Raw genomic sequence first — 22,093 nt, 5'->3', positions numbered from 1 at the left:
TTCCCATTATCTTATGAAGATTTATTTGTACATATTTGCCGATACATCATCTCATTGAGCGTTATGTAATCGATACACCGTCAGCCATCGTCGTCATTATATAGAGAAATTTAAAGGATTAATATTTTGTTTCGTCATATTAATAATTATTGCCTATTGCAGTTAATGTCAACTTGATAACAGCGATTACGATATTATTATGATATCTTTGATGAATTTTATTTAATTACTGATATCTCATTAATGATATTTTTAATTCTTATCAATTCTTGATCGATAGAATAAAAGCGATATAGTCTGGCTGAAATTTCTGCAGTGTCATCACTCGAGTTGTGTCGCGCAGAAAATTGTACATATACATATGTGCATGTCGGTGTTTGAGAGAGAAGTGACACCACGTTATCTCGTAATATACATACGTCATCTTTCGTGGATGATAGAACGAAGACGACGCACGGTTACGTTTGACCTTCGCAAAGTTTGCAATCTCTTCCACTTGTGCAACCTGTTGCCTCGCTGGCAAAAGACGCTGGCTTTCAAACGTACGATGAAAGACGGAACGCGACATGCGGCACTTATGCTCCTACAGATATGATCCTATCGTTTCGCACCAGTCCTTAACGCCGAAACAAAGTTAACGCGGTGGTTTACATCTAATAAAATATCTATAGGAAAGTCTTTTCTTAATTATATTTATGTTTGTTATCGCATGTAAATGGTAATTTTTCATAATCGATAAAATAACCATATGTCCATATTAAAAATAATAGACGCACATTACGACACAGTCGGTCATCTGACTGTCGATTCAGCGAAATCACTGTACTGATATCAGTTATATCTATCAGTTGTAATGTTTTTTCTGTATATCCAGTTTGATAAAGTGCTTCAATGTAGCATTTTTTTAAATAAGCAGCGCACGGTATACATGTGCGACTGACACATAAAAAAGAATTATGAGGAAAGAGCATGTGACAGAGTCGACCGTAAGCTATTTTTGACAGTAAGACCATTTTTCAAGGCTGTATCAGCAGGCACTAGGGAAAAATGTGCGAATACTAATGCAGAATTGAGATAATCTTGATGGAACATTATTTTCATTTAGTTTATCGTGTTTCTAAGAAAAGAAGATTTGGAAATTGTTTGTTTACAACATATAATATAAAATCTCGTTTTTAACATTTGCGAATGTGTTAAATTCTTTTTCTCTTTTTTTTTACGGAAGTTAAGAAAAATTGGCCAAGAATAGTAACATTAATAATTTCAAGAGTCATTCGTACGATTTCCATTCTCATCTAAAGCTTTCTGTCCTTTTCGAGAATAATTCATAAGGAAAAATAGGGAGCATAGACGAGCATAAAGAAAAATAAGGAAGAGGGACGCAGGTGAGAGACTAAGTCAGACAGTATTTTGACAATGCGATCATTTTTCAAGGATGGAAGTGGAATGATACAGTCAGTCATCTTGCACTATCTCGACTTTTGCGTCGAAATCGCATATCGCTGCGTGCGTGCCACGATCTTTCGAATGTCCGCCATTTCTCACGAGACAATGCTAAGCCGTGCAAACATATATATGTAATAATACCTCCTTTTTGAATATTTATGCTAGTCTTGGAAGATAAAAATGATTATCCGTACACATCTAAGATATCGTCTTGTTACATAATAAAATATGAAAACTTGATCTATATCGCGCGATACTCATCAATTAAAGAAAAAAAGCTGAAAGTTCCTATTAAAATTATTAATTTATTTAAACGCTATAGATAAATAGATATTTTTTTTTATATAATGATACATAGGTTATATCCTATGAATGCTTTATTATGACGCATAACATAAGTCTTTTGTGTTCAATAAAGATGTTGCTTAGTCATTATTTTAATGCGTTGCGCATAATGTTGTCGATTTTTCCGCGAAAAGCGTTGAGTATGAAATCTTCCATATCTATTTTATATATATATATATATATATATATATATACTGCGAGCGAACTTTGTAGCTTGTAAAGAGACATGACATTTCTATTTTATTATTTCTTAGAATTGTATGTTACGGAAAATCGTATCGCAAGGCAATCAAAAAGAGCATGTGTAATTAATATGCTCTCCTCTACATCTATATCATTCGGTCGCTCTCTCTCTAGGAAGTTAGTGCACACTAATAAGAAAATGTTTTTCATTCGAACCCGTATATGCACCGCGCATCTCTCTTTTCTCTCTCTCTCTCTCTCTCTCTCGCATGCGCCCAATGTGTACGTGCACATGTGCTTGTGACTCCGCGCGCACATATTCTTCCTGCTATTAACAATGCAAATGGCTTCAGACAGCGGTGCCAGGGAATAATGCACAAGCACGGTTGCGTAAACAAAATACAGAAAAATTGCTCAATTTCGCGACTGAGAATTGCTTACCTTCCGGAGCCGCAAAGAGGCTGTCGTTCTTTAATAATGTACACATTTAGTTCAACATATCAGACTGCGCATTGCTGAAAACTAAACAATGCGTCAAAGCCAACTAATAATTCGGAATAAATGATAATTTCACTATTGTGTCAGCATTTGTTGTCCGCCTGCTGCACATACACCGATATCTGACTGCACACTCCGTTTACACATCATTATTCAACGACAGGTCATTATATCGATTCTATTGTAATCTATTCGAATAATTAACGTTTTCGATATTAATCCTAATGCTAGCACAATTGTTTTGCAATACGATTCGAATAGATATGATTCGAATCATTTTTATGATACCATTTACTGCTTCCTAATTTACAAATGGTGTATGATTAACAACATAATTTGATTGATAATGATTAAATGATTAAATTTAAATTCAATAAAGGAATAACTAACTCGTAGAATGTGCGAGATTGAACTTATATATTTAAGATTAAATAATATGTGCTAAATTGATATGCATAAAATGTAATATTAATGTGAATGTGCATATAGAATTTGAAATTTTTCTCTGTAGAACTGTAAAACTAAAATATAATTTATATTTTTATATTTTACATTCTTTGTATTTTATAGTATGTACTATTTATGTTGCATGAAATTATGATAAAAATACACACATTATCATATATATGTATATATATATAATAATGTGTGTATAGAATATAAATGTAAACTATTAAAATTTATTATATTTCAATTCAATAAATTATTATTCGCTTATTATTACATTGTTCATTTGTTGTTAAATGTAATTTTAATATCGCATTAAAACATATACATACATATTTACTGTTATATCAATTTATAAGAATATAAATAAAAATATCAAAATCTATTATATTTTAATTTAATAAATTGTTATTCTATTCGCTTATAATATTGTTTATTTAGTTTTAATGCGACCCGGACGCGCCAAGTTTTTGTACGTTAGTTTGATCTTAAGAGATTGTGCAAATTATTTTTTTATTTAATGATATTAAACGTTAATTTATTTCACTATAGTGATATTTTTTATTTTATAAGAAATTGGCGTCAATTTTAGTTTTAATTTCACATCTTTTGTACGCATAAATCAAAAGGCATTTGAACTTGGCATCATTTTTTAAGGTAATTTTATTCTAATAAAGAAAAATCGCCGATATCGTCATATCATTTCGTTTTTGAACTGTATTTCTTACACAAAAGCTAAATATGAAGTTTTAAAAACATAATAAATACAAACTACAGAAGTGAAATACAGGAAGTGTCTTCAATAAGTGTCTTCAATAAGATGACATAGCAGTTTTTATAATATTGTTTCATAATAATTAACAGTAATAATTAACTTATTTCATACGATAATAAAAAAATATCTGAAAAATTGAGCTCCAAAACATGGACAATCAGGATATCAAAATTTAAATACTGTAATAAAGCAATTAATAATGAAATAAATTAATAAGCTATGTTTATTTTTCCTTTTGCTATTCCGTAAGATACAAGTAATAGTGCAATTGTAAAGATTAGGTTAAATTATTATCCCTGATCAAAATATTTTTGTAAAGCTTTTTGAAAAATTATAAAGAAATGTATAAATTGGAATACTTTTTAGAAAAAAGGAAATATCAAAAATATATAATCTTAAAAATAATAAATAAAAATGAAGAAAAACGGCAGTGTCCTAAAAATATTTATTTATTTATTCTCTCTCTCTCTCTCTCTCTCTCTCTCTCTCTTTTTCTCTCTGCAATGCTATTCCTTTTTCTTTAAAATACTAAAAATTTCTAACATTTCTATTTATGATTAGAATTTATCAAGACAAATATAGATAAATTATTGTAAATAAATGTTATTTTTAATTATTACATTATCTTTCTTTCTTCAGAATTACTGTTCGATTGATATGAATTTCTCTGACTTTCATTAATATTGCATATTTTGTTTAATGGTTTCTGCAAAATTGTACAGCTAATATTTTTGAAAATTTCAATGAAAATTATATTTTGTAGAAGAAATTATTAATCTTAAAAAAATATGCATTATTTAACAATTTCTTGAAAAAGTATTGAAAGTATAATTTTAACATAAGAAATTCATTATTATATTAAAAATACGAGATCGGAAAAGACATATAACATTAACAGAAAAATCATTTTATCATTATATTAAAAGGTATTTATATTATTTTGAACACACTTTATATTATTTTGAAAAAAAAATTCAACGAAAAGCTTCAATTGATTATAACAAATATGAGAAAAAATCTCTTATTCAAATAAAATTTTAATTTTTATAAAATTTAGTTTTTTTGTTACATTATGGGAATTTCACTACAGACAATAAAAAAAAGTTTGATTATTTCAGAAAAAATTTCGTCTCCTTTCTTGACTTTTCGCTGAAGTAAATAAATTCTGTTTTATTCCATCGAAAGCAGAAAAAATTTCGTCTATTTCCATAATAAAGTTTAATATTTTATTTTTTATTAAAAATGTAATTTTTAAAAAATGTCATATATTTTCATTTAAAAATTTTCATCAGAAATGTCTTACAGTATTTGTCTTATCATAACTAAATGCTGGTTTATACTATATCTCGATTTTATATTTAAACTCGCATTGTGAGGAAAATAAAAAAGAGAAAAATATAAATAGAATAGAATAGTTTCAAGAAGCTACAAACATGTTAAATGCTTTAACCTTATCAACAATATACTTTTATCTAAATTTACGCAATTTGCAAAAGAAAATTGTAAAAATTTTATTTTTGCACTTGGAAAATCTATTTTTAACTAATTTTATAAACAGCCACAGAATTATGGCTTTTTATTTCTTTAAGCATCTAAACAGATCATATTTTTATCATTATTAATAATGATGCGTCTTTAATTTTCGAGAAATGAAAGAGTATCTCTCTAGGTCACTGTCGGCTTTTCTGTATATAGAATATAAAAAGAACTCTATACATCGATACGAAAATATGAGAAAATTTTAATAAAATTTCGCGCAAGGATACGCAAGGATATAAGCTCGATCGATCGATCGCGCGAGGAAAGATGAGCAACGCTCATCAGTCGTACGGTTGATATTCGGCGATAGAGTAGTTTTCAGTCTCGTTTCGTGTCCCGTTGCTCGGAAGGAGCACGTGTATGTGCACGCGATGTCGCGCCGTTCGCTTCGGAAGCTGGACAGGGAGCTGGTGATCGATCGGGTCATCAAACATCTTGCCATATTGTTGGCTGAATCCCTCGTGGCGGAGGGTAAGGGCGAGAGGCCTGCTATTTTTATTACGCGGTTTAACCTGACGGCGATTGCATTGACCAGAGACTGATGACGTTTTTTTTATATACGGTCGCGAGGGAAAGCCGAACAAAAAAAGCTATGAAAGCGGGATTATTTCAGAGTACCATTGCACGATCCTTTATGATCCTTGATTCGTTCTCGCGAGAGGTAACTCTCTTTGAAAATTGAAGTAATCATAAGAGTTAGCATACTTTGCATGCTTGTTATACGTAGTATTACGTACATTAATGAGAAAGTAAAATAACATTCTTCCATTTCTATAATATATTGTACTATTTTGAGATTGGAACTATTGTGTATTTTAGTACTGTTTTATTATTTTTACAAGATTTGAAAGATTTAAGAAGAAGCAATCTCGAATTAATTCGAAAAACAACCATTAGTTTAGCACTATACCAAACTATAAAATATTATTGAAACAAAAGGACTTGAAATTGTTCCTCTCGCTTGATAACAAATTATCGTAGTACGCATGCATGGCTAGCGATATTTGTGTAGCTAAGTAAATAGCAACGTTATTTTAGCAGTGTTATCCATAAAATAGAAGGAAGTATTCGCTATAGATATAAGAAGAAGAAGAAGACATTTGCATTTGCAAAGTCATTAAAGAGAAACATATGAGCCGTAGCGAATTATGCGTACGTTAGCAATGGCAGAGCGCAACAAAGAACAATAAATAATGGACCGGTTGTCTATTCGAATACACGTTGCAGAGAATATCGCACGCGGGTTATCTCACGCAAGGAGTCGCGACATAAGTATGCATGAAGTTAGCTAGGAGTCGTCTGAAATATTAAACAGCTAGACTCTTCATGCCGAGGTCTGAAAACTGTTTACCCTGGAGGGCGCGACAGAAGGAGGGTCGGAGCCGCCGTTAAAACCACGGCCGACTACCTACTCCGTTTGATAAATAATGCGGTCCGCATTTTGCGCGCGAAAACTTTCGGATATCGAGCCGCGCGCGACGAGCGAAATGACGAGGATCCGCTGAAAGCCCGGGCGCGTGTTAAAACCGCGTCGTATCGTTGCAAAATCGTGTCTCATCGATTGGAAGCAATCTCGGAGAGATTTGCAGCTCGCAAGCGAAATCTGTACGAGGGATTCGCGTTATTTTAGAATCTCATCAAAATCCAGCGGTACATCCGCATCACTGATGGAATCGCGGCGGGCGGGGCGGGATGGGGGGATGGGAGATATGTTCTCTACGTGTCGCGTCTCAACATCAATGACGATGCCCGCCTGTGCCCGTGCTGTATCTGGCCGTTTCTGTAGCCATTATCTAAATGTTATAACAATTGCCGCCGGCGGCCAAAGTTCCAGCCGACTCGAGGCGACGCGACGGATAGAAAGTACGACGTCGGTGTTTTCCGTCGATCGCAGTTTCCGCGGCGTGCGCACGGCGAAGATTGCGAAGTTTCACCGAGGATTCCTTACAAAGCCTGACTTATTTAGCCCCAGGCCCGCGCGATGGGCGCCACCTCTCTATACCCTCTCCCCGTTCGCCGCCCCTTTGACTCGGTTTGCACCGTTGGCGGAGTACCGGCGCGGCGCGGTACTCCGCGAGAAGGCGAAGGGTCGGTAGAAGAAGGGGGGGAATAGGCGAGCAGGCGGAAGAGGAAGGTTGCAGGAGCGAGCTTGAAAGGACGAAACGCTCTTTTGTCGGTGCCCTCTACACCGCAGAACTTTATTAATTGCGCGTTTTGTTATGCAGATTCTTGCAGAGCCAGTCTCAGTCTTCCAACTCCAGGCTCTGCCCGAAGCAACCTTGTCTGCCGACCTGCGCGACCCCATTAACTCTCCGTTGGATCTGACGAGAGTCCAGACCCCGCCTTTAAAAGATTACCCTCGAATTCATTGCCTTCAATTGGGAAAACTTTGCGCATTCTGCAACGATCTTTTCCGCCGCCGTCATCGTCATCGTATCTCTCGCTTCGTGAGATATACCTGAACCAGGTGTCTCCAGATTGCGTTTTATATATATGTATGCGTTCATGAATCGATTCATATTAATATATAGCATAATATACGGCATCAATAAAAAAGCGTTATGACATGATATTTCTTGTTATATATAGAAGAACTCTTCTAATGCGCGCGATAAAATACATTATATATATATATATATATATATATATATATATATATATATATATATATATATATATATAAAATAACAATTGATCGGTCGAATACTAAATCAATACGAACACGTGCCACGTATATACGCGTGTATACATATGTCGTCTAAGAAGACGACGAAGAAGCGGCAGAGATAAAAGTTAGTTTTCGGCTTCTGTGATGTCGCGGCCGCTGAGCTGGCCGCGATACCGTGCCGCCACCGACACGTTACAAAGAATTTCGAAAATACGTAGTCGTCGTAGGGGGCCTCGAGTCCGAAAAACACTCGCAGTCTGCGTAAGGATCTCGTCGCGAGCACTTTTTGAGCAGAATGTCATAGCGATAACGTCATAGTATACGATATGCGTGTGTATCGCGGCCCAGGATAAGTTTTTCCAAGGCATTGTCGCGGTCTGTGTCGATCAGTGACGAATACATCATCCCTAGGCGTTGTCACTGACTCAGGGCGAATATGCGGACGCCCTTAGACGTTGTCGGAAAAGCGGCTCAGGGTGGCTTACCACCCCTAAGCGTTGCCAATTCGTAAAGTGCAAAAACATAATAATGCGTATAACAAACTTTAATCGTCGTGAATGAAGCCGTAACGAACGATACTCGAGCGACACATTATATGCGTATATGTGTGTAACAGACATTCAATGGAATAAATATTGTAAACGAAAAGACTGTGAATATTAAGTTATTCGCTCTGCTAAACAAAACATTTCTTGTTTAAAGATGTATGATAGCACTTCGCTAACCAAATAATTCATTTTTACCTGAAAAAGTTTTAAGATAATAATAATAATCATTATTAAATTACTAAATGATTTCTAAGTACAAGTATCACATCTAATTTTTATTTTATTATTCATTTAAATTAGTAAATTAAGATTAGACTAGTAGAAAAAGAAATTTAGAAAGATACAAAAGCTCATTTGATTTTGTGACTAATTTATAAAATATAAAATTTGTATCTTTTTTTGTCGGTAATTTTTTTTATCGGTAGAATTAGATACATTCTGCATGTCTTTTACAGTACTTTTTAAATAATATTATTAAATATTAATATTACTTTTTTGAAAGAAAAGTTATATTGTTGCTAAAGCCAAATTATATTATGAATGAAATTTAATATCTCATAAAATTATGAGATTGAACACTTTAGCTTATATCATCCTATATTGATTTATAATTTTGAGATAATAATATGATTTTTGGTTATATAACTTTATTCACATTGCACGCAGTTTATTCGGTGTTAGTGCTAATAGATGAAAATTAAATAGAATTGACATTTTCAGATATTTGAAATCAATATTTTCCTAAAATGTGATAAATCATAAAAAATTTGTAGTCTATTTGTTCGTTGAAAATTCTACTTTACATTAATATCCTTTTTCTCATTTTTGTTAATGTAATGGATAGATAAATGTATGTATTCGTCACATCTTATAAACATGAAAATTTTACACCAATTTTCTTGAAAACGGTATTGTAGATTGATTTAAGAAATTACACATATGAACAAAATGCGTTAATGGACACTAGCAAAATATTATAGCAATGGTGTTAGCTTTGAATTTTTGACATCTTTAAAGTGTTACATATTTTCGCTTTCTCTCTCTCTCTCTCTCTCTCTCTCTCTCTCTCTCTTATGTGACGTTTAAGAAAAAAAAAAAAATCAGAAGATCGCGAGTGATTTTTGATATGGAAATGAGATTAACATTTATAGCATAAAATTTTTGTTGTAAAAATGTTAACAAAATAGGAAATTCTAACAAATAGATCTTTTATTGAATTCTATCGATTTGAAAATCTTATCAAAATATTCGACATACGGAACGCTAATATTATCGCATGTATAAGTACAAATCCAGAGCAGTGTTTCCTCTAATGTCTTTGCATGTAACTAAGATGTTTGCATGTATTAAGAAGAAATAACAAACCAGACAACACAATATAAATATTTAAATGTGTGTGCGTGTGCGTGTGCGCGCGCGCGCGGTGTGTGTGTCTATATATATATATATATATATATATATATATATATATATATATATGATAGTTGAGTCTGTCAGGTATACACACACACACACACACACACACACACACACACACACACACACACACACACACACACACACACACACACACACACACCTCACAGGCTCAAATTATTGGGAGATTTAAGTTATTATCGCTTCCATATATAATAATGACATACTTTTTTTTTCTCGTCAGGCCATTCGCATTATCGTATTAAGAACGGTCTGCAACTCTCGGCACGAATTGCATGCACGAAATATGTTTCTGGAAATCATTGACTTCCGAATGCTTTGTTTTTGAACTGATTACACTGTGATCGCAGCGGCGAGTTACTTCCTCAGACGCACCGATAATTAGCCCATTAGGAAATTAAAAGTCTAATAGTTGGAAAGGCAAAGTGGTGTCTGTTTCATCTGTAGCGCGTTCTGTTACGACGCCAGTCATTACTCCTGTCTGAACCAAAACGAAATATTCCTCCGGGAAATACGACATAAGAACCACTTAAGAGCATCGGCCTCCCGTTCACTTTCTTCTCTCGGCTTAGTCCCTCATTCACTCGAGTCATAATAATCGTGACGCATCAAATATCGATTACCGTAGCTGATGCAGATTTTTTTAAAGTATTCGTCATGCAAAGAAACCGGATGAAACCATTGATATCAACGGGATTGCGATCAAACGATCAAACGACACAGTGATGCGAAAAACATGAAATGCAGCGAGGAAATTATATGAGCCGTTAGAACGACAGCGATGGCGCGTCAGCGAAAGTAACCATCGGCATACGCTTAATTTTTATGCGTAACAGTTTCGCCATAATTTTATATTTAATATAATTTTATATTTATTTTTATAAAGTATTTATACAATACAAGGAATGATGCAAGGAATAAAAGATGGAAGAGGGAGAAAAAGAATATAGAAAGAGGAAAAATTCGAGATCTGCTGACGCGGCGGCGGAATATCGCGCGAGTCGAAAGAACTCGACGATAACTCCGCTAATATCAAATATCTCGAAAGTTTCGTCCCTCTTCTTCTTCATTCCTCCGGGGCGAGAGTGAGAATAGCTGTGTTCTCCGAGGTGTTTCACGTGCCTGTTGCGTTGCAGAAGCTCGCGCGACGCGGCGAGGCGTCTCGCGCGCGCTTGTATATTAAATGGTGTTCACGGTTCACCAGTCAAATTGAATCCCGAGCTATTGGCAGATTCTCAATAAGCTTCAACAATGGACTCTGTTACACGAGCCCCACGTCCTTCGGTCCGCTTTTTCTGCGCTCTCCTCCTCCCCCCCCCCCCTCCCCATCTCACTGCCCGTCGTACTTTCGTTCGGCATGTTCTCGTGTTTCCTCTCCCGTCTACTCAGGAACGTAGCCACCATGCTTCAACTTGCTGAGGTTTCGTTCCTATAGATTTGATATCCTTAAAAGTGTTTACATGACAAAGCGCTCGAGATGAATATTTTTAATTTCCATGACATTTAAATGTACTTTGTGTAATCTCAGATCTCAATACTCTTAGTTCCTGATGATAATCGCGCGTTGGACGATCATGTCAAAAGCGAAAATTCATATCAAATATTCTCTTATATATTTTATTTGCATTAAAATAAATAGAGATAATAGAAATCAAGTTCTATAAATTCAAATCGAAATATCATAAAAGAGATGAGTCAATACGAGCAAAAAATAGGGATAATATATGAAAATAATTTATTAAATTGCGATAATAACATGAGATGTTTCAATTATCTAAATCTTCTTTAGTTCAGTAATAATAACTAATCGTGAGCGATAAACAAAAGAAAAAATATTATAATAAAAAAATATTATTCAGCGTTTTGTGAAAGTGAGATAAAAATAAAAAGGACACTAAATTAAACAGGTTATGAGATTACTCCACATTGTCGGACATCTCTTAAATTAAATAACTTAAATATAAACTTATATAACTTAATATATACACACATATATTAAGTTATATAAGTTTATGTTTAAATTATTTAATTTAATAGATGTCCGACAATGTGGAGTAATCTCATAACCTGTTTAATACACACACACACACACACACACACACACACATACATATACACACACACATAAAACACACACACACACACACACGATATTTAAGTTATATAAAGTTTATATTAAGTATGCATCTATCTTTATCTTATTAAGTATATTATATATATATATATATATATATATATATATATATCTTTTTAAGTGCCTTACATTAGTAAATACTAAATATATAATTCAATCTATATGTATCATATATTTTCAATGTGGACTGCGATTGTGATGATAGTTTATCAAACTCTAGAGCTATTTGTTAATTTATGATTTGAAGAGAGAGTCTATTTTTATTATTTAAATATTAAATTTTTTAATTAATTAAGTGTAACATTGTAAAATTCTAACACAAGAAAAGTTATTTTAAATAATAATTAAATAATTCACTCGTAATTGAAGCAGACTTTTAGATACATTACTTTTTCTTTTAGATTTTTTTCAAAAATTTCCAATTGTAAATTGCACTGTAAATTGCATATATGCACTGTCTGAAACTGTTGGATCAAGAAATAAATTATAGATGTAACGACGTAACGTATAATAACAATTCGTCAGAGCTGTCACTATATAGTAAATAAAAAGATATACTTTTGAAACATTAATTATATGTTACAACGATATAATGACTAAACTTTATTTTTTTTAATGCAATGTAAATTTTCTTTTGAAGTAACATATATATATATATATATATATATATATATATAAAAGTATATATAATATATATATATATATATATATATATATATATATATATATACACACACACAATATATCAGAGATATATACATAGACATGAGAACTTTTTAAATACGATAAGAGATCATGCAGACGAACGAAGCGTAAGAACGAAAGGAGAAAAATCAAGCCGTCACATTTCAGAGAATTTTTACGCGCAGTCGACATTTCGTTCGTCGATATACGCGAAGAGCGGGTGGCGCATGCATTGTCTGGACGGGGTTAAGAGAGTTAGACCGAGTTAGGGGATGCATGGGAGGGGGTTGAGGAGGTAGGAGGGTATCGGTGTAATGAAGAGCGACAGTGGCGCCCCTAGCCATCGCTAATTTGCCGCTAAGTGCCTGGCTTTGTTTCCGTACGGTGATCCCATCGTTCGCAATATCCTGGCTTCAAGGCGACGTTCCACAGCATTTAAGAGAGAAGGCCAAATAACCTGCGGTATTACCCGACAATCTAGTGTAGATCGGACCTTTTTGAGTGAAAAAGGGACAAAGCCGACGAAGCAAATACACCCGAAAGAAAGAGATTAAAAAACGGCGAGATATACTTTAATGTAAAATTGTCGAGAAAATAATCAAAAAGATAAGTTACTTAAAAATGTAATCAATCTGTATGCCTCAGTCGAACACTTAAAAGTAAACAAAAAGTAGTAGAAGGATCTCGAAAAATATGTGAAATCTTTGAGTTTTAAGCAGTTTTATATAACAAACTTAGATTTTCTCAGATATTAATTATTTATATATTAATATATTAATTTCACATAATTTCTGAATTTAATTTTAATATAGTTAAATTATTTAATTTAATTATTTTTAACTATGTTACGTCCTGATTGTCCGTTTTTAGGTCAATACATTTAAGTACTTTACTCTGGGATTGGACCGGTTTGTGAATTAATCAACCCCGAATAGGAAACGAATTTTATAAATTTTGATCTTTCTTATTAATTTGATTATAATTTGGATAATTTACCTTGAAATCAATTTTTCTTAATTTATATTTAGGAATTTGCTTAATTATTTTAGTTTTAGTTTGTCTTTTCAAATTTTTAAGTTTTAGGAATAATGAGAAAGGATCTTTATTTAAAATTATCGTTTAATTTAACTGAAATCTTAATCTTTTAACTTTTTATTTGAACTTTGCGCCCTCCTCTTTTGGGCATGAATATTTTTGAAAATAATTATTTATTATTAAGATTCTAAATTCAAATTATTCAGTCGCAACACCATTGGCTGCGACTAAATGGTACGCTACGCTATTGTTAGCGACCGATTTTGAATTTAGAATTATGATCTTGATTTTAATTAAGAAGAATTTAAGATTTCAGTTTTCCCAATTATTTTAGTTTAAAATTATCTTTATTTAATCGAGGAGGCTTTTAAATTTAAATTCACCTAAGAGAAATATTACAGACATTGATTACAAATTTAAAAATTTAACCCTAAGGTTGATCACGCACGACTTATGAACTGAACTAACTAATGTCACCGCCTAGTTAGTACCGAAAAGCGCGCTGCTGCTTTTTCCGCACGCATATTTATAGGTGGAAATGATCAGAATCCCCGCGCGAGCTTCTCACCACTTCTTTCTTTCAAACCCATAATTAAGAAGAGGAAGGTTCTTTCTCAGAGGTGTCATCTGAATCTTCGTTGGCAACAGCCGAGACCTGGTACCAACAAGAATTCAATCAATAAATCAATAAATCAATATTTTATCATATTACGCGTATTCCTTCATTTAAAATTATAAGATTTAGATAGCCATGACAACTAATTTATTTTAAAATTATTCAATGTAATTTGTTGGGTTACATTTACATACGTATGAGTAAAGCGAATTTCTAATGGCAATTCTAAACAAAAATAAATGTTTCGAAAAATTTATCATTTATCACACTGAAACTTATTAAATTCATTATTGAATCGTTCGAGAGATGAGCATTTTTCAGAGCTCCGTCCATTGAAAAATGTCGAATTTAAATTGCTCATTATGCTTTTTCTCAACTTTCTATCATAGTACTACTATCATAATACTTAATTGCCTAGTAGAGATAAAACATTAAGTTATGTGATATCAGTACTCATTCGCACTTTCGCTCTCTATCAGCAACAAATACTTAATTATATGCCATCTTACGTAAAGCGACTGAATCACGCCAGTTATATAAAAGAAAGGAGTCACTTTAAATTGCAACAGTCACTCGCGCACTCGCAATCAAGCAACGTCGTGATAGAGTGATCGATGTGATTCATTGGAACGTTTCGTCGTCATCATGGATACTTGGATACTGCTGTCTCTCTTAGCTGGCACTATCGCTATTTATTATTACTTTTTTAAAAACTTGAAGTTTTTTGAGAAACAAGGAATTTTACATATATCACCATGGCCTCTTGTGGGCAATATGGCGCCGGCTTTTCTTCGTCAGCTATCGTTGGCCGAACTTATTCAAAAAATCTACACTCTAAATCGAGATGCCAAATATGTTGGTTTCTTCGACGGTATGAATCCAGTAGTGATAATTCGCGATCCAGAACTTATCAAAGCCATCGGCGTTAAGAACTTTGAGGCGTTCCCCGATCATCGTGCTTTCATTGACGAAGTTAACGATCCGCTGTTTGGCAAGAATCTGTTTTCGCTTCGTGGCGATAAGTGGCGAGACGTAAGGACTTTGCTAAGTCCCGCTTTTACATCCAGTAAAATGAAAACCATGTTCAAGTTGATGTCCGAGTGTGCCGTCTCTTTTACCGATTTCTTATCTAAATTACCTCCTGACAAAAGTGTTATGGAATTGAAGAATAGCTTCACTAGATACACGAATGATGTAATCGCAACTTGCGCCTTTGGTATCAACGTCGATTCTATGAGGAATCCTAACAATGAGTTCTACGTTTACGGAAAGGAAGCTACTACCTTCAACACTTTGCGTACCATAAAATTCTACTTCGTTAGAAGTATGCCAGTTATCACGAAAATGTTGGGTGTTAAATTTATTAGTGAACGCGTAGCCCAATTTTTCAAAGATCTCATAAGAAGTACGATATATACCAGAGACACGAAAAATATCGTACGACCGGATATGCTGCAACTGATGATGGAGACTAGAGGAAAGAGGGGACCCGGAAAGGAACTGACTATCGAGGATATGACTGCGCAGGCGTTCATCTTTTTCTTTGGTGGTTTCGATACCGTCTCCACTTTAATGTGTTTCGTTGCTCACGAAATCGGCGTGAATCCGGACGTTCAGGTCAAACTACGTGACGAGGTAGACGAAGTTATGAAAACAACTAATGGGGAATTGACCTATGAGGCATTGAACGGAATGCAGTATCTTGATGCCGTAATCAATGAGACTCTTAGAATGTGGCCTGTAGCCGTTTTTCTCGATAGGATATCCGCGGAAGATTTTCAGCTACCTCCAGCACTGCCTGGCGACAAGCCATTCCTCTTAAAGAAAGGGATGAGCGTATGGTTTCCTGTGTACGGTCTTCATCGGGATCCAAAATATTTCGAGAAGCCGGATGAGTTTCGTCCCGAACGTTTTCTAGACGAAAATAAAAAAGAGATAAATTCAGCCGCGTATATTCCGTTTGGTATCGGTCCGAGAATGTGCATAGGCAATAGGTTCGCATTATTAGAGACTAAGGTCATGCTGTTCCATTTGTTAGCTCGTTGCGAATTGAAACCGTGCGTGAAAACTACGCATCCGATGCGATTGAGTAAGTCAAACTTCACTATGTTAGCAGAAGGAGGATTCTGGTTGAAGATCCAAGCGAGAAACAATACTAATGTATCCTCTAATACCGCTAATGACCATATTTAAATTCAGAAAGAGGCAAATGAAATTTGCATTTATAAATAAAAATTAGCGCAACATTATTTAAAAAGGAAAGAAATGATAATCGGACTGACGAAACATACGTGCACATACACATAAAATAATTTTATTTTAAGATTCTGATATAAAAATCAAATTATATAAATACAAAATAATAATATTTCAATTATTGTTTATAATTTTATCTTTATCTATATTATTAGTGTTTTATAAGAATTGAATACAAATTTCTAATTTTATTATATTGTTATTGTGCGAATATGTACAGTGGATAGTTTAATATAATGAAACTTATTTCTATGAATTTATTACAACACAAAAGAATATTATGAAAAAATTATACAATACAAAACATTGCATAATAATATTAGATATATGTTGTGTAAACATAACAACCAAAAAATAGAATATTTTTAATCAAACAGAAAGTTATTTTAATATGGACAGTATAATTTTTTAAGTAATGCTTATATTTTTTAAAAGCGATATATGAATATGAAGATATGTTAAACATTGTAAAATATATGTACATACAATATATATGCAGAAAAGAGTCATAAATTAAAATTATAAGGTGCTTTATATATATATATATATATATATATATATATAATAATTTAATATATATATATTATATATATATATATATATATATATATATATTAAAGTACAAAGTATAAAACTTATTTGTTAACTATTGTTAAATTTTTTTCTGATGTATTTTTTGCCATCCAAATCCTTTATCATTAAATAAATCTATTACAAAAGATGATAACATTTTTGAAAATTTTATTAAAATTGTTTTATAAAATTACAAAAATTTGTATCAATAATGTTTTAAAACAATTATGTTTTATTTTTACATAATTATTTAATGTTTTATATATATATATATATATATAAATTTTCGATTACATAAAAGTTGCAATATTTTGTTTTTATAAATTTTGAAACATATCGAAATTGCAAATTCTTGAGATGTTTACATATTTCGTGTATGATGTAACCTTCAATTTCACTTATTGAGAGTACTATATCAAGTAATCGAGTTAATTGAATGATTGCCAGAACAATGTTTCATCTGTCTAATGAATTGGAACTCAAGGTCGCTGACAATATTGCAATTTGAGTTTTGACAAATTTCAAATTTTAATGCGTATTATAATAATAATTGATATAATAATTGATATAATAATAATTTATATAATTCTTTGATCTTGAGTAATAATATTCTATTAAACATAAAATTCTTCAGATTTATGGTAGCAAAAATCTATATTTACATTTTTAAACTTGATATTAATAAAATTTTATATAGCAATACCATAAACATACCATTATTGTAAACATAACAAAGCTAAAAATGAAAATAGAATATTTATAACTTCAATTAAAAATTTATTAATAAAAATAATTATTGCAGTAACATGTTTTTATACAAAAAAACCATACATGCACGATGATACATAATTTCCAATTGATGCATTCATACTTTGATACATTATTTATGGATTTTTATATTTTCATAAAAAATTGTATGCATAATTTATCATTTAAATACAGACAAAATGTATATATAAGTATTTGCATTGAGTAGGAGCATAACAATACTGAGAAATTAAATCAAAGCTGCGACGTAGTTTCATCAAATCCATAAATAGCATGCTGAGCATAATTGTTACGTAAATCTGTGATATCTTAATCAACAATGACTGTTCAACAAGCAGTGATAAAAAGTAAATATCGAAAACAAACATAAAGATAACAAATGCAAGATAAATGAAATAAGAAAACATTTCATATGAAATGCTTTCTTTGATGCTTTCATATGAAATGCTTATTGATTAAGATATCATAGATTTACGTAACAATTATGCTCAGCATGCTATTTATGGATTTGATGAAACTACGTTGCAGCTTTGATTTAATATCTGAATATTGTAATGTTGTATTATGCTCCTACTACACACACACACACACACACACACACACACACACACACACACACAACATTTTATATATATATATATATATATATATATATAATATAAATAATATAAAATATAATATAAATATAATATAATATATATATATATATATATATATATCGTGTGTGTGTGTGTGTGTGTGTGTGTGTGTGTGTGTGTGTGTGTGTGTGTGTGTGTGTGTGTGTGTGTGTGTGTGTGTATGTGTGTCGCTATTTTATATAAGATAAATTTTATAAAATTTCATTCTCATAAATTGTTTAACTTTTTATTATTTTTTTATTTCCTCCTAATTTATCATAGAATAGCACATATGTATATATTATTTATTTTTTATATTTAACTTTATATTATCGAATGTTAAATGTTTAATATGTTGAATGTTGAATGTTTAATAAAAAATTTTTTTATATTTGTTTTGTATATTATTTAGAAATAATAGAAATAATTAGAAATAATTTGATGGTAATTGATAGTAATTGTGATATTCATATTATTTTAATCATTTGCAAATCGAATACGACGATGTTATATTTAATGTTATTGTATATTAACATTTGTATTATATAAATTTCATTAGTCAAAAGAGTATTGAAGATTTATACAAAGTCAAGTATCAACGATTAATCTTACATAATGTCAGCTTGAAAACTGTTGCATCAGAAAAATATTGAGTATATTACTCATAAAATGCTGCCGTACAAACAGTTGTCTGCAACGAGTCGTGTAATATCACTCGCTGAGTATCATTTTATCGAATGTTCGTGAAGAAATTGTAAATAGATTTTTCAATAAAATCGAAGATTTGCTATGGAATACTGGTCGATATTGCTATCGATAGTGATCGGTGTGATCAGCATTTATTATCTTTTTAAAAATTTTAATTTCTTTAAACGACATGGTCTTATTCATATGCCGGTTGTTCCAATACTCGATTCCATGTCATCGATTATATTTCGCCAAATAGCATTCGTCGATTCAATCGTGAAGATGTACAATTTCAATCCGAATGCAAAATATTATGGATTCTATGCCACGACAACTCCGACGTTCTTGCTTCGCGATCCAGAACTCATTAAGAGCGTTCTCGTTAAGGATTTCGAGGCATTTCCTAATCGTCGTGGTTTCAGTTCGGCCGATCCTTTACTCGGAAAAAATTTGTTTTCCCTTCATGGAGAAAAATGGCGGAACGTGAGGACTTTGTTGAGCCCTTCTTTTACATTGAGCAAGATGAAAATGATGTTCTCACTGATGTCAGATTGTGCTGTGGAGTTTGCTGAATTTCTGTCAACATTATCAGCGGATAGAAGCGAGATAGATATGAAAGATGCCTTCACTAAATATACAAACGATGTCATCGCCACGTGTGCGTACGGAATCAAGATCAATACTATGAAGGATCCGACAAACAAATTCTACGTTTACGGCAAGGAAGCGACTAGCTTCATAGGGTCTCGCTCTTTAAAGTTTCTTTTTCTTCGATCTTTCCCGGCTCTCAGTCAAATTCTCAATATAAAGCTTATAAGCGATCGCGTGGCGAACTTCTTTAAGGATACTATAATGACTACGATTGCCACTCGTGACACCGAGCACATTACACGCCCGGATATGTTGCAGTTAATGATGGACATTAGAGGTAAAGAAGGCCGTCGACAACTGGACATCGATGAAATGACCGCGCAAGCGTTCATCTTTTTCTTCGGCGGCTTCGATACCAGTTCCACCGCGATGTCCTTCGCAGCTCACGAAATCGCAGTTAATCCAGAAGTTCAGAAAAAGTTACAACAAGAGATCGACAAGGTTTTAGAGGAGTCAAATGGAGAAGTAACTTACGAAACTATCAACCGGCTCGAATATTTAGACGCGGTGATAAGCGAGGTTCTCAGATTATATCCACCAGTTCCCTTTTTAGAAAGGAAATGCGAAGGATCTTATGAATTACCACCCACACTACCGGGCGAGAAATCTTTCACTATGAAGAAAGATATGCTCTTTTGGATTCCAGTTTTCGCGATTCATCGTGACGAGAAGTATTATGATAATCCGGAAAAATTTTATCCAGAAAGATTTTTAAACAACAGGACGTACCATAATTCTTCGTGTTACATACCATTCGGATTAGGACCAAGAATGTGCATTGCCAACAGATTCGCCCTACTAGAAGTCAAAGTTTTACTGTTTCATTTATTAGCACGATGTGAACTGAAACTTTGCGCAAAGACTACATACCCAATGAAATTCAGTAAGAAAGGTCTGGTAATGATGCCGGAAAATGGTTTCTGGCTAAATATTCAGCGTCGAACAAATCCAATGATTGATTCCAAAGTTGATAGCTAAACTTAGAAAACATTTTAAATAACAATAATGAAGAATTATATTTGCAATAGAAATTATTCATACATTTTTATTAAAATGTTTTTTATTATATTAATACAATAATATTTCAATTACATTCATTATTATAAGCATATAATAATTTCACAATAATAATTATTTATTGAAATTATTTATTGTGAATATTATTAATGTTTAGTATTATTAAAAGTGTTATATAATAATATTGGAAGAGATAATATGTTGTCTATGTATGTGTTAATGTATATTAACAAAAATTATAGTGCGCATTGTGTGATACATTGAGTGCAACAGTGCAATTGTATGATAATTTCAAGGAAAACAAGATTGAAATAAAAATATAATTGAATATTGCGCATTAGAATTTGCACATATTTAAATAAAAAAAGAAATGAAATTTAGAAGAAAAAATTATAACGCTAATATTTTCTTGGATAATTAGGATGAAATAAAAATATGTCAAAAAAATAAAAATATTCTATTGGAAAAAAATAAAATTTAATTATAAAATTCCAACAATTTTATTATTAATTTTATTATTAAGTTCTAATTGTTTAATTTTATAATTCAATTTTAATATTTAATATATGCAAATTTTGTAATTACACATTGATAGAATATTGTAAGAAATTTAATAAATGATTGTGAAAATATTTTTCTTATTTACCTTGTTCAGTTTCTCCATAACGAGACAATCTTTTGAGCTTTAATTTATTATATCGATTTCTAATCTTTTTTTAATATCTCCTTATGAATGACCTTACATTTACATTTGTTATGATAATAATAATTTATTTTTATTTTTATATATAGTGTTTTAGTGAATTGATTCAAATCAATTACTATTACTAATATGTCTATATACTTTTACATTACGAAATACAAAAGGGAATATATGTATACAGCCAGGAAAATTTAATTATACAAGTGTGTTTATTCAAAATACTATCTTATTACAATCATAAATTATATTAATCCTTTTTCTTTTTTCTAAAAAAAATTAGAATTATTTAAGTTTTAATTGTTTAATATTATATATATGTTTTTGTAACTCATTACATATTAGTATTAATATTATTAAATGACAAGTATGTAAACAAACATTATAAAGTATCATATACATCAAGAAGTTGCTCCTTCAGATATTTTACTTAATTTTGTTATGTTAAATGTTTCGTTATATATTTAAT

At 31.9% G+C, this 22,093-nt stretch overlaps 1 protein-coding gene and 2 pseudogenes across 14 annotated transcripts in view; all 3 read left to right on the top strand.

Moving 5' to 3' along the window:
• Window positions 1-10,027, top strand: part of LOC148936838 (uncharacterized) — a 115,436-nt gene extending 105,409 nt beyond the window's left edge. For 6 of the 14 annotated variants that reach the window (XR_016139276.1, XR_016139273.1, XR_016139272.1 and 3 more), the window contains one exon: window positions 7,459-9,894. Coding sequence is in view for 2 of the 14 variants with exons in the window: in XM_089076929.1 (XP_088933055.1) it covers window positions 7,459-7,558 (100 nt within the window). In the remaining 12 variants the exon portion in view is untranslated. Of the gene's footprint in view, window positions 1-7,458 lie in introns of all 14 variants that reach the window. The other 8 variants (XR_016139278.1, XM_089076929.1, XR_016139279.1 and 5 more) reach the window with 5 other exon arrangements.
• A 4,881-nt stretch (window positions 10,028-14,908) lies between these two features.
• Window positions 14,909-16,971, top strand: LOC105424965 (cytochrome P450 9e2 pseudogene; annotated as a pseudogene).
• A 2,022-nt stretch (window positions 16,972-18,993) lies between these two features.
• On the top strand, window positions 18,994-21,556 carry LOC105424963 (cytochrome P450 9e2 pseudogene; annotated as a pseudogene).
• Window positions 21,557-22,093: the final 537 nt, after the last annotated feature.

Source organism: Pogonomyrmex barbatus, unplaced genomic scaffold, assembly GCF_055798465.1.
Source record: "Pogonomyrmex barbatus isolate J1 unplaced genomic scaffold, ASM5579846v1 scaffold2, whole genome shotgun sequence".
Classification (NCBI taxonomy): domain Eukaryota; kingdom Metazoa; phylum Arthropoda; class Insecta; order Hymenoptera; family Formicidae; genus Pogonomyrmex; species Pogonomyrmex barbatus.
This window is presented reverse-complemented; position numbering and strand designations above follow the sequence as displayed.